Source organism: Phyllobates terribilis, unplaced genomic scaffold (assembly GCF_046119375.1).
Source record: "Phyllobates terribilis strain yellow unplaced genomic scaffold, ASM4611937v1 Scaffold_7__3_contigs__length_470593459, whole genome shotgun sequence".
Lineage (NCBI taxonomy): Eukaryota > Metazoa > Chordata > Amphibia > Anura > Dendrobatidae > Phyllobates > Phyllobates terribilis.
The window spans coordinates 291,026,199-291,039,713 of record NW_027362767.1 but is presented as its reverse complement, the minus strand read 5'-3'; the positions used below and the strand labels follow the sequence as shown (position 1 = coordinate 291,039,713).

Below are 13,515 nucleotides of genomic sequence, written 5' to 3'. Positions count from 1 at the left end.
CCACTAGTCTGGAAGGCAGAGGCTGGATTCCCCTGTGTTTGAGATACCAGAAGCATTTGAAGGTATGTGGCCCGGAGGCCCCATCTGGGAAGCCTTAAAGCCACAGCTGTGGCAGAACCGAGCTGACTGAAGCAGCTACGACCCGGCAAAGGTAAAAACGCTGCTTGATGTGGACATTGATATTGTTACCTTGCTGAAGGCTGTGTCTGGAGCCAAGTGGGCATGTCTGTCACTAGAAAGGTTCTGGGATATTATGTGTAACATGTCGGCGAGCCACTGAGATGGACTATGTTATGAGCGGTTTATGAGATGTAATAAACTGCTGGACTGCGAATTACCGGAAAAACGTTGCATGTGTGCTTTAATTGACCCGGTGAAGCGAGTGCCCCCAGCGTGATGAATAGCGCTACCATACATGTGGTTGGAGAATGCGGGCAACTGCAGCCTGGTTGCTAGGGGTAACGGCACAGGACGACGATTGTGGATGCAAGCATCTTGCTGTGACTCGGCGGGGTCACGAAGATTAAAGCATCTGGCTGTAACTCGGCGGGGTTACGAAAATTGTCGTCGCACTCAAACCTGGTTTGCTGTGGCTTGGTGGGGCCACGAAAATTTTCCGGGGAGAGTGGTGTGAAGTGTCTAGTGTGAACAGTGTACCGCGATGGCTATGAATGGAGCAGTATTCCCAGACGGAATGGAGAAGTGGTTAGATGACCGGCTGCAAACGCTCTTCAGCAAAATGGAGTTTTCTGAAGAAATGCAGGAGCAGATAAAGATGGCTGTGAAGGGAGCAGCAGATGAGACTGAAGCTGCTGAGCGGTTAAGGTACCTGTTAAAATTGCAGCAACAGGACATGGTGCAGGAGCTGTTGGCACCGTATAGAATGGCGGCAGTGGACCATTCTGTGAGTTCTCCGGGGGCGCCAGTATTGTTCCAGAGTGCCCGGGGAGGTGGTAAGAGATGTTGTGAACTGGGTCCTAAGACTATCGCGTGTTTTTTTTTTAAAAACCCCTCTACAGGTGCGGATGTCCAAAAGGGGGCGGATTTTCAAAAGAGCGTGGAATATAGGAAACCAAAATTGGTTACTGGTTGTGGGTTGGTACAGCCTAAAAATGACAATTTGACCGTTGATAACGGGGTAGTTCCAGTAGAAGGGGTTGACGTCAAAGTGGGAGGTGACTTGTTGGTCCACAACACCATGGGGAGTGACACAGACCCCACAACTGACGGTGACACTACGAAAGTAGAAAGAGAGTCCAGTCAGTAGGAGCTACACGAGGTGAGAAAGTCCCCCTCTCGTCGTCGATTGCGCAAGGGCCACAAAAAAGTTGCTCTTGTAGCCTTTGCTGAAAGCGCAAATAAAGAAAATGTAATGCTGTGTGCTTTTATTCCGAGTGTGGATCCTCCTTTAGAAGCAGAAGAGGAGGTGACGTTGCCAGTAGCAACCTCCGGTACAGTACTGAGACGAAAGGATCAGGATCCGACAACCCTGAAAGAGGAGGCGGCCAGTCATGACCAAGAGCTGGAGCCTATCAGGCAGCAGTACACTGTGTTTCAAATTATTATGCAAATAGTATTTTCTCAGATTTTCCCAAATTACCTATATGAATTGCAGTCATTGTAATTTTCCAGTCAAATAACTATTAGAGTACAATTGAAAGGTTTTTGTACAAACTGCCTATGATAACAGTATATTTAAAAAAAAATAAAAAACTCAAACTGCACTCAAAATGTATGTTCCAAATTATTATGCACAGCAGAGTTTTCAACCTTTTCATTTTAATAAAGAACAAAAAAATGGTCATTTTTGAAATTATAAGCATTAGCAGGTTATTACAAACTGAAATCAAACAGTTTTCAACTCAAAACTTTATTCTAGGTGATGTTACATTTGCACATAGGACCGCTTGTTCGAAAGGAGCTTCTGAACTCTCTCGTCCATTGAATTTGTCAGGTTTTGGATGGTTTCTGCTTCAATTGATTTGCATGAGGACAGAATACCCTCCCAGAGCTGTTGCTTAGATGTGAACTGCCTCCCGCCATCATAGACACTCCTTTTGATGATGCTCCAGAGGTTCTCAATGGGGTTGAGGTCAGGGGAGCATGGGTGCCACACCATAAGTTTGTCCTCTTTTATACCCATAGCAGCCAGAGATGCAGATGTGTTATGTGCAGCATGAGACGGGGCACCAGAGAGTCAGTGCATGAAGAGTTTAAGAAGGCCGTGGGAGCCTGTAAGGTGTACTCGATCTCAGAAGCTAAACAGCTGGTGGTCTTATCCACAACCGAAGTCACAGTGAAGAGGGTGGCTATCCTAAGTGACATGCACTGGCGATGAGTTCGCACGAAGCGGTTTGTCCGGTTGAAGACGGAACAAGCCATTAGACAACTGGAGCTTATGAGGAAAGCTCAAAGTCTGCAGGAAGAAGTAATCCGGGTGCCTCATGCTCTAGTAAGAAAGCTCATTGGGAGAAAGGGCCAAGCCATGCACATGATGGTAAAGAAGTCTGGTGTGATGAAAGTAAGCAGTCCACGTGATCATCAGGACTGGATTCCAGATGAAGACGGCATGGTGTCATTCTCCGCAGTAGGAAAGGAAGAAAATCTTGCATATATACGCATGCTGATGGAGTACCGAGTGACCTGCCTGCGAGAGGTAGAACAGTTGAATCTCGCCAGACTGCGAATGGAAAGACAGCATCGTCTGAGCAGCAGCAGATGGCAGCTGTCTATAAATTGTGAGACCTGACAGAGAAAGGGCCCTTCAAATAATAGGACGGCTACAGTAGAAGTTAGAGACCTTTCAAGATGTCCTGAGGATAGTGGGCGTGGGTTTAGAGGTAGTGAGACCTCCAGTAACTCAGGTCTGAGAGGCCCATACAAACGACCCAATAGAGTACGGGACAGCACGAAGTCAGGCCTGACCGTAGATACAAGGGCAAGTAAGTCACACTGCTGTATTGACCACTGGGAGCGGGGGAGGTCTGACAAGGTTGCTACTTGGAAATGTAACTTGGCGAAGTTAGTGACAATGACATATGGCAGGTCTCTAAGGAATGGGATAATGTCGATGACTAATTTTCCAGGGACTGAGCAGCGCAATTGTAAAGTACATGGTCTCTGTGTGAACCGTGGGTTATAATGTGATTGTGTATGCTATGTGTTCAACCCCACAAGTTTTAACATAGAGGCAGGGATATGTAATGCAGCGGCTTGCTGCATTGCTAGAATGTCCAGGGGGTGTGCTCTAGCTGACCATTTACCTCCCCCTCAGGGGAGGTAAACCCTGGTAGTTTTGAAACAGGGAGAGAAAGAGTGGCCTGGTGAGGCCTAGAAAGAGAGGCCTCGTGAAGCCTGGAAGGCAGAGGCTGGATCCCCCTGTGTTTAGGATACCAGTAGCCTTGGAGGGCGAGAGGCCTGGTCCCTGTGTGGGACTCCACTAGCCTGGAAGGCAGAGGCTGGATCCCCCTGTGTTTGAGATACCAGTAGCCTTTGAAGGTACGTGGCCCGGAGGCCCCATCTGGAAGCCTTAAAGCCACAGCTGTGGCAGAACCGAGCTGACTGAATCAGCTACAACCCTGCAAAGGTAAAAACGCTGCTTGATGTGGACATTGATATTGTTACCTTGCTGAAGGCTGTGTCTGGAGCCAAGTGGGCATGTCTGTCACTAGAAAGGCTCTGGGATATTATGTGTAACATGTCGGCGAGCCACTGAGATGGACTATGTTATGAGCGGTTTATGAGATGTAATAAACTGCTGGACTGTGAATTACCGGAAAAACGTTGCACGTGTGCTTTAATTGACCCGGTGAAGCGAGTGCCCCCAGCGTGATGAATAGCGCTACCTTACACATACTTTAAATAAAACGACTTTGTTTTGGAAATTAGAAATTAAGTGTTACTTTGCTTTGATAAAAATTTCATTGATATGGTCATGTATGGGTTACATGCATTTTTATTCCGTTTCCATTGAGGAAACGCACTGAATATGCATATGTGTTTTTTTATCTTTGGATTTTGCTCATTTTGTTCAAGTCTATGGGGAAAATACTCAAAATGCATATTTAAAGCAAGAGAAATTGATATATTGTATATTTCAAAAACACACCGCAAGTCAGTTTTTACAGTGTAAAGCGAAAACACAATGGGCATGAGATTTATTTAAATCTCATCCACTTTGCAGGGCAGAAAATAAAGACATAGGGAACCATATGGAGAAGTTTTGAAACATGTACAGCAGCCGTCACAGACTTAAAGAAGTTGTGCACTACGTTACATTACCCCGCAATGTATCCCCTGGGGCCCCTAAGCCTTTTTGTAAATACCTTCCGTTGCAGATAATGCCTGTGAGCGGCGCTATCGGTGGCCGCTCACAGGCATCACGTGACCCCACACTGACGTCACGACAGCGCTGGGGTCCCCGCGGTGGCTGCTGGGCTGTGGGCGGGGTTACCCCCGCATCACACCCGGCATCCACCGTGCGCTTTCCCAATGAATGGTGAGAGGCAGAGCGCGCGGTGGATGCCGGGTGTGATGTGCGGGGTAACCCCGCCCACAGCCCAGCATCCACCTGGAATGCAGAAGACAAAGACCCCCGGCTGCTGCCAGCACTTGTGGTGACATCAGCAGATGTCAGAGCCGGCTGCAGCCAGAGGTCACGTGATGCCTGTGAGCGGCCAGTGATAGCGCCGCTCACAGGCATTATCTGCAATGGAAGGTATTTACAAAAAGGCTTAGGGGCCCCGGGGGGATACATTGGGGGGTAATCTAAAGTAGTGGACAACCCCTTTAATTTGGAAAGATTTATGCCACGTTACATAGTTATATAGGTTGAATAAAGACCCCGAACTATCAAGTTCAACCTTTCTCCCCCAATTGTATATTTTGTCTCTACTTTAACTATAACTCACAATGTTATGTGTATCAAGGAAATCATCCCGCCCCTTTTTTGAAAGCTGTTATAGTGTCTGCCATTACTACCTCTTGTGGTCGTCATTCCACCGTCTGACCCCTCTGACTGTAAAGAACCCTTTCCTATTTAGTTGCCGTAATGAATGCCCCCTGGTCCTTAGTATGGTCTTTGGAAGGAATACGTCATGTGCCAGTCTTTTGTACTGACCACACATATTTGTACAAGTCAATGAGATTCCTTCTGAGGCGTCTTTTTTCTAAGCTAAACAAGCTCAACTTTTTCAACCTTTCATCATATGTGAGTCCTTCCATCCCTTATAATAATCTACTTGCCGCCTTTGAACTGACTCTAACTTCTGAATATCCTTTTTAAAATGTGGAGCCCAAAACTGGATCCCATATTCCCAATGTGGCCTCACCAGTGATTTACAGTGCATTGTGAAAGTATTTGGCCCCCTTGAACTTTTCTACTTTTTGCCACATTTCTGTCTTCAAACATAAAGATATAAAATTCTATTTTTTTGGGAAGAATCAACAACAAGTGGGACACAATCATGAAATGGAACGAAATTTATTGGATATTTTAAACTTTTTTAACAAATTAAAAACTGAAAAGTGGGGCGTGCAATATTATTCTGCCCCTTTACTTTCAGTGCAGCAAACTCACTCCAGAAGTTCAGTGAGGATCTCTGAATGATCCAATGTTGTCCAAAATGACTGGTAATGATAAATAGAATCCACCTGTGTGTAATCAAGTCTCCGTATAAATGCACCTGCTCTGTGATAGTCTCAGGGTTCTGTTTCAAGTGCAGAGAGCATAATGAAGACCAAGGAACACACCAGGCAGGTCTGAGATACTGTTGTGGCGAAGTTTAAAGCCGGATTTGGATACAAAAAGATTTCACAAGTTTTAAACATCTCAAGGAGCACTGTGCAAGCGATCATATTGAAATGGAAGGAGTATCAGACCACTGCAAATCTACCAAGACTCGGCCGTCCCTCTAAACTGTCATCTCGAACAAGGAGAAGACTGATCAGAGATGCAGCCAAAAGACCCATGATCACTCTGGATGAACTGCAGAGATCTACAGCTGAGGTGGGAGAGTCTGTCCATAGGACAATAATCAGTCCTACACTGCACAAATCTGGCCTTTATGGAAGAGTGGCAAGAAGAAAGCCATTTCTCAAAGATATCCATAAAAAGTCTTGTTTGAAGTTTGCCACAAGCTACCTGGGAGACACACCAAACATGTGGAATAAGGTGCTCTGGTCAGATGAAACCAAAATCAAACTTTTTGGCCATAATGCAAAACGATGTGTTTGGCGTAAAAGCAACACCGCTCATCACCCTCAAAACACCATCCCCACTGTCAAACATGGTGGTGGCAGCATCATGGTTTGGGCCTGCTTTTCTTCAGCAGGGACAGGGAAGATGGTTAAAATTGATGGGAAGATGGACGGAGCCAAATACAGGACCATTCTGGAAGAAAACCTCTTGGAGTCTGCAAAAGATCTGAGACTGGGACGGAGATTTATCTTCCAACAAGACAATGATCCCAAACATAAAGCAAAATCTACAATGGAATGGTTCAAAAATAAACGTATACAGGTGTAAGAATGGCGAAGTCAAAGTCCAGATCTGAATCCAATCGAGAATCTGTGGAAAGAGCTGAAAACTGCTGTTCACAAACGCTCTCCATCCAACCTCAATAAGCTTGAGCTGATTTGCAAGTAAGAATGGGCAAGAATTTCAACCTCTCGATGTGCAAAACTGATAGAGACATACCCCAAAAGACTTGCAGCTGTAATCGCAGCAAAAGGTGGAGCAACAAAGTATTAACTCAAGAGAGCCGAATAATATTGCACGCCCCAATTTTCAGTTTTTCATTTGTTAAAAAAGTTTAAAATATGCAATAAATTTCGTTCCACTTCACGATTGTGTCCCACTTGTTGTTAATTCATCCCAAAAAAATTAGAAATTTATATCTTTATGTTTGAAGCCAGAAATGTGGCAAAAGGTAGAAAAGTTCAAGGGAGCCAAATACTTTCACAATGCACTGTATAAAGGGGTAAGTATACATTGGGATCACAGGATTTTATTTCTCTTTTTATACATCCTAAAATCTTGTTTGCTTTTGCAGCTGCTGCTTGACATTGAGTACTGCTGCTCAGCTTACCTGTAACCAGAATACCCAATTCCTTCTCCTGTTCTGTAGTCCCGAGTATACTCCCATTTAATGTATATGTAGCAATAGGATTACTCCGTCCTAGGTGCATTACTCTACATTTATCTACATTAAACCTCATCTGCCAAGTGTTTGCCCATTCAGTCATCTTATCCAGATCGTTCTGCAATATCGTAATGTCAAGATCAGATTTTAATATCCTACATAGTTTGGTGTCGTCAGCAAAAACTGACACTTTACTCTCAATCCCATCCCCAAAGTCATTAACAAAGAGGTTAAAAAGAATCGGTAATAGTACAGATCCCTGCGGCACCCCACTGCTGACTATATCCCATTTAGAGAACGCACCATTTATAATGACCCTTTGTTTCCTGTCATTTAGACAATTCCTTACCCATCTACATATAGTTCCCCCAAGTCCTTGCTTCTGTAGCTTCAGTATAAGGCTCCTATGTGGTACAGTATCAAAGGCATTTGCAAAGTCCAGATAAATCACATCAGCAGCATTACCAACATCCAGATTTGCACTTACCTCTTCATAGAAGCCCAACATGTTGGTTAGACACGACCTATCTTTCATGAATCCGTACTGGTTATCATTTATTATAATAATGTGAGGGACAGGGATACAAAGCTTCCTTAACATTTTCAAACCTTTGTTGCAAATGTATTTAATGCTTGCCCAAATGATTTTTTACTATACCGTATTGTATTTTTTTGCAGGTTCAGCTACTCATGAAGGCCCTAGAAAATATTAACCTGTGTCGAGAGATATGGGTTATTTTACAGTCTACAGGTATAAAATTATCACAATACTAAATTCACTCTTTCACATGTTCCTATTATGGTTACTATCGTATATTGAAAGCTGCTCTTGAGGCTGCACATCTCTATTAGGCCGGAGTCCCATTAGCGTATGGCATCTGATGGGAGAGCATTGGATGCGATATGCTAATGACTTTCGGCTCCAGCTCTGCTGTGAGCGGGGGCTGAGTGTCAGTGCTCCATGCTCCGATCCTCTTACATGAAAGACTCGCAGCACAGCTGCGGAGTAGACAGATAAAGTAATTTCTCCGTCTCCTCTGTTTCTGGTGGCGGAGGGAATCACACTGCACTCGAATGATGTCCAAGTGTAGTGCGATGTTTCACACGCACCCATAGGCTTATGTGACATGCAGAAGTAGTGCTGTTGCTTCAAAAGCATCCAGCAACTGTTACAAATAACACAAGCACAGGAGACAGGAAGTGTTGTGCTTCAGAAGCATCCAGCAACTAGAGGGGTTAACACAGTCACAGGAGACAGGGAGTGTTTTAGCAGAGCCCCAGTGGGATTGTGGGGAACTTGTAGTCTGGCTGAAGCCGAAGAGAAAGGTGGTGTGTTATCTGGATCTGACAAAAGGCAACTGAACAGGATTCAGATCAGAAGAGAAACTAAACACAGGTCAGATAAACTCCCTGAACTAACAGTGCAGAGTGTTGTCGGGTAGGAAGATAAGGACTGGAAGGAATTGTGTCACAGGGATCATCTCCCTCATCAAACCCTCCACCCCTCCATCTCCATGCAGGATAACGAATGCTGTGTACTATTGTGTCCTTGTGAAGGAAAAGCCTATGGTTGTGTATGCATAGAAGTGTGTTGCTAAGAGATCAATCTATGTTGAATTATGGTACTGAAAAGACTTCAATACTGTGCCTTGTGAAGAAACTAATGTATTGTTACTGGAGCCGGTTACTCAAGAAACTCAGACTGTACTGTAATGAAGATTGTTGCTGTAATATCCCTGAATTGCACTGGCCGTGCTTCAGATTAAATTCCACTGTTAAACTGTTGAAAAAGACTCTTGTCAGATGTGTCTGGTCAGCAACTGAATCTATCGTGTGCCTGAGAGAAGCTGCAGCCTATGGTCGCCCTGAGTAATGGTTCCCCCAGGATTCCAAAGATTCATGAAACCCGTCTGAACCTAGCGGCGTGCGTGTAACACTTATATGGGTGTATGCGATCCAATTTGTGGATGCAATCACAGCATGCTGACATTGTTTTCTCATGCCGAATTGACATGAGAAAATAATCACAGTTGTGAGCTGCACCATACGGTAACATGTGAAAATGTTATCTATATTGCTACATTGTAATAAAACCTGGTGTGGTGGCGCTGATAGGTTGCCCTATAGCCTGCTTCCACAAAAAAAACAACTATCACAGTTGTCTGGTTTGGTTAAAATAAATTAGATAGATAGGTATCTTGCGCTGGTAAATAGGGTACAAACAGAGGTAAAAGCAGATGAGGACACTTGGAGGTGTTGGTCCCAACAGAGTAGCGATGTGTCTCTTTTGTAGTTGTGATGGGCGCCTGTGTATATAAGGTCACCTAGGGAAAAAAAGGAGGAGTTGTTAAAAAGTAGGTTAATAAATATCCTGAGGGGGTAACAGAGGTGGTATAGGTATTACCTGATAGGTATTATCTTCTCCTTCCTTCTTTCCCTAGGGGACCCTATGTATGCAGGCACCCGCCACACCTACAAAAGAGACACATCGCTACTCTATTGGAACCAACACCACCAAGTGTCCCCACCTGCTTCAGACCAATTTTTGTTCTATTGCTATTATTGCTTTTATCTCCTCAGCATATATTTTTATAAAATTTTAAAATACCTTTATTAACTAACATTAATAAATTTGATCTTTTTAAATACCATATCTCTGCTTTTACCTCTGTTTGTACCCTATTTACCAGCGCAAGACACCTATCTATCCAATATTGCTACATGCTATTATCAGTATTACTGGGATGTAGAAAATAAATTGCCAAAATTACATTACTAAGTGCTCTGCAGCTATTGGTCGAAACTGTACTTTACATACATTCTGCTCTATCCAGCCCTCACCATGTACTCCACACATAATACTGAGAGCTCCTTCATTTAGTTCCTCATCTGGGGTCTTCATCTGGGTTATGGAAACAGCGTTGTTTGCTATACTATGCAATTTGTGTATCTCCATTTATATGGGATTTACAGAAAAAGCGCAGCTCCATCACCAAAGGTCAGAGCGGGATAGTTATTCCCATCTTAGCCATCACAGGAAATAACTTATAAGCGCGTACAGTTCAGGTCCCGGTAGCATTACTTATTATTTCTGTTGATATTAAAGACCTAAAGTGTGAAAAACATGATAGAAACTTGTATTGGGTATGTGAAATTACCTTAGTAGGTCTGTTTTACTAAACTCATAAAAATAATTTTCTTTGGATACATCATTAATATTTTATCAGTGGGGGGTCTGGTCATGGTTGCATCTGGTACTGCAACTCTGTGCTATTGATTTGACTTGAACCATTCAGGCAGACTGATTCAGAAAATATACTGCAGCTCTTAAAGAAAACCTGTGTGCCCCCTAAACTGCCACATGTGTCTACTGCAGCCTATTTCTACATTATTACTATTACTATTTTTTATACCTTAGCTATCCTATGATTGTAAAATCAAGTTTTTATTCATGCTTACAATAATCAAATCTGTGAAGTCTAGTTCAGCTTGATTCCACCAGAATAATCCTCTCAACTCATCGCTGTCAGATTTTTGCACATCTCAGGCATGCATGGGATGATCTACCTCTCTGAGCATGTGGTGTGCGCTGATGAAGCTGGGGAATGTACACTTTAGTTTCATTGCAGATCCCCAGAGAGGGAGAATGTTGTGTAAGACACTGGCGGACCCAGACCGAAAAGGGCTGATGTGCAAGATTCGGCATCTTTGTGCTGTCTTGCGCATGTCCGGGAGCCTCAGCTTTTGCTGCGCTCCCTGACATGCGCACTGATGGCTGGGTGGTGTCCTGGGTGACGCATGTGGTGCGCATGCGCCACTCCTCCCGATTCCGTTGGTGGATGTGTGTCATGTGACTGGTCACATGACTTCTACCATGGATACAAAAACGTCCTTGCAGGTCCTATTGATAGATGATATAAATAGCGAAACGTACGTTGGGGGTCTTTTACTTGCCTTTACTTTGGTAACAAACGTTGCTGATCTTTAATGGGTAAGGTGGTTTGTCTTCCGTTTGGTGGTAAAATTTCATGTTATACAGAGTGATGTCTCTTTCTATGATCACTATGCCATTACTTTTGGTGACTCCATTTATGCCCAGTATTATATGACTTTATATCTAGTCATTTGCAATTTATCAGTGCTTGTTATCTGTCTGTCTGTCTTTTTTAATATTTATCTCTACTACATATGATATTTTGTAATCAATTAAGAATTTCTATTTAAATCTCAAGAAACTCCAAATGATTCTCCTGTTTATATACAATGCCATTTTGGAGTGGGTTATAATTTCATATGTTTTTTTTTCAGACCACTATTTAGTGCGAGTATCCACATTTACCATGCAATTGAGTATAAGTGTGTATTTAACCTTAGTTTCATTGAAGATCCCCAGGGAGGCAGAATGCTGTGTAAGATACTAGTGGACACAGACCGAAAAGGTCCCCTGTGCAAGAACATTACATGGGCTCTTTACAGTCCAATAGCTCATCAAAATTAAAATGTTACCTACTTTGGAGGTGTAAATGGGCCCCCTTAACTCTTGGGGCCCTGTGCGGCTGCACAGATTGCACCATTGATATGTTGTAAGAGTTGCAAACAGCCACCGGGTACTTTACCCTTCCAAATTATGTCAATCACCCAAGGGGTGTGCTTACAAGATGGGAGTCAGGATAAATCTTGGGGAATCACTGCCACGCCATACTAGTCCTTACAGATTTGCATAACATGCAGATTATAACTTGATTTTACAAGAAATTTGTAAGGTATAAGAAGGAGCTTGGCAGCTGACAGGTTCCGTTTAATATCCTTAAATAATTGTATAGACAAAGCAAATGTTCACATATTTTTATATTTTCCTCAGGTGAGTTTTCTTCGGACCCTACTGAGATTATTTTACTTCTTTATGAGTTTGAAATAAGAGCAAAGTTAAATGACCCAGGGCTGGAGGCTGTATTGGAATCAGTTTGGAATTTGCCCAATTTGGACACCAAAACCCTGGAAACTATTGCATGTAAGCAGAATGTAGATACAAACCAGTAATCATATTTTACATAGTGAAAAGTTTAATTCATTGGAGCATATATAAGGTCAAATGAAGCTGACAAGTTCCTTTTAAACTACCAGTTTACATTTATAGGTAGAATAAAACATTTCTAAGTGAACAAGATCATACTCCCTTAACCTTTTCCAGAGCTGACAATTTTCGTTTTTGCACTTTAGTTTTTTCCTCTCCTTCTTTCAAGAGCCGCAACTTTTTTTTCATCAATATTGTTATATAAGGGTTTGGTTTTACAGGATTAGTTGCAGTTATGAATAACAGCATTCATTTTACCATCTAATGTACTGAAAAATAGAAAATAAGTGGGGTGAAGTTGTGAAAAAATTGCAATTACGCCATCATTTTTTCATTTTACTTTTTTTACGGCGTTCATTGTGTAGAAAAATGATGTGGAAACATGTTTCGCCAGGTCAGTATATTTACAACGACAACAAATTTGCATTGTTTTTATATATAAACATATATATAATATATACATATTTATTTTAGTAGTGAGAGAAAATTCTGAAATTTGTAATAAAAATATTTTCTGATGCCAGTTGTTTGTTTATTTCACTTAGTTGTAAGTATTTGTAAAGTGTAAAGGAAATGATACAGGGTTTTCTAAATATTTAAAAAATATAAATCTGAAAATTTTGATTTACGTTTTGTATTCAGCCCCCCTGTTTCAATATTTTGTACGACCACCTTTCGCTGCAATTACTGCTGCAAGCCTTTTGGGGTATGTCTCTGTCAGCTTTGCACAACGGGAGTCTGACATTTTTGCTCATTCTTCTTTGCAAACTAGCTCTATCTCAGTGAGATTAGATGGAGGCGTCTGTGAACAGCAATTTTCATGTCTTGCGAGCCATTCACACACATGAATATGCTTTGATCAAAAAACCATTCCATTGTAGCTCTGTCAGTATGTTTAGGGTCGTTGTCCTGCTGGAAGGTGAAACTATTCCCCAGTCTCAAGTCTTTTTCAGCCTACTTACAGGATTTCCTCAAGGATTGCCCTGTATTTAGCTCCATCCATCTTCCCATCAACTCTGACCAGCTTCTGTGTCCCTATTGGAGAAAAGTATCTCCACAGCATGATGCTGCCACCACCATGTCGGACGTTGAGGATGGTGTTTTCAGGATGATGTGCAGTGTTAGTTTTCTACCACACAGCATTTTGCATCAGCCCACAAAGTTCTACTTTAATCTCATCTGACCAGAGCACTTTCTTCCACATGCTAGCTGTGTTTCCTAAATGGCTTTTTGCAAACCGCAAATGGGACTTTTTACGGCTTACTTTCAAAAATGGCTTTCTTTTTGCCACTCTTCCAT

General features: G+C 42.6%; 1 protein-coding gene across 1 annotated transcript in view; it reads left to right on the top strand.

The window, feature by feature from the left end:
- TEX11 (testis expressed 11) overlaps positions 1 to 13,515 on the top strand; it is a 321,481-nt gene that overhangs the window by 289,494 nt on the left and 18,472 nt on the right. Inside the window, exons 23-24 of the mRNA XM_073642366.1 lie at positions 7,821 to 7,893; positions 12,004 to 12,153. Coding sequence (XP_073498467.1) covers positions 7,821 to 7,893; positions 12,004 to 12,153 — 223 coding nt within the window. The remainder of the gene's footprint in view (positions 1 to 7,820; positions 7,894 to 12,003; positions 12,154 to 13,515) is intronic.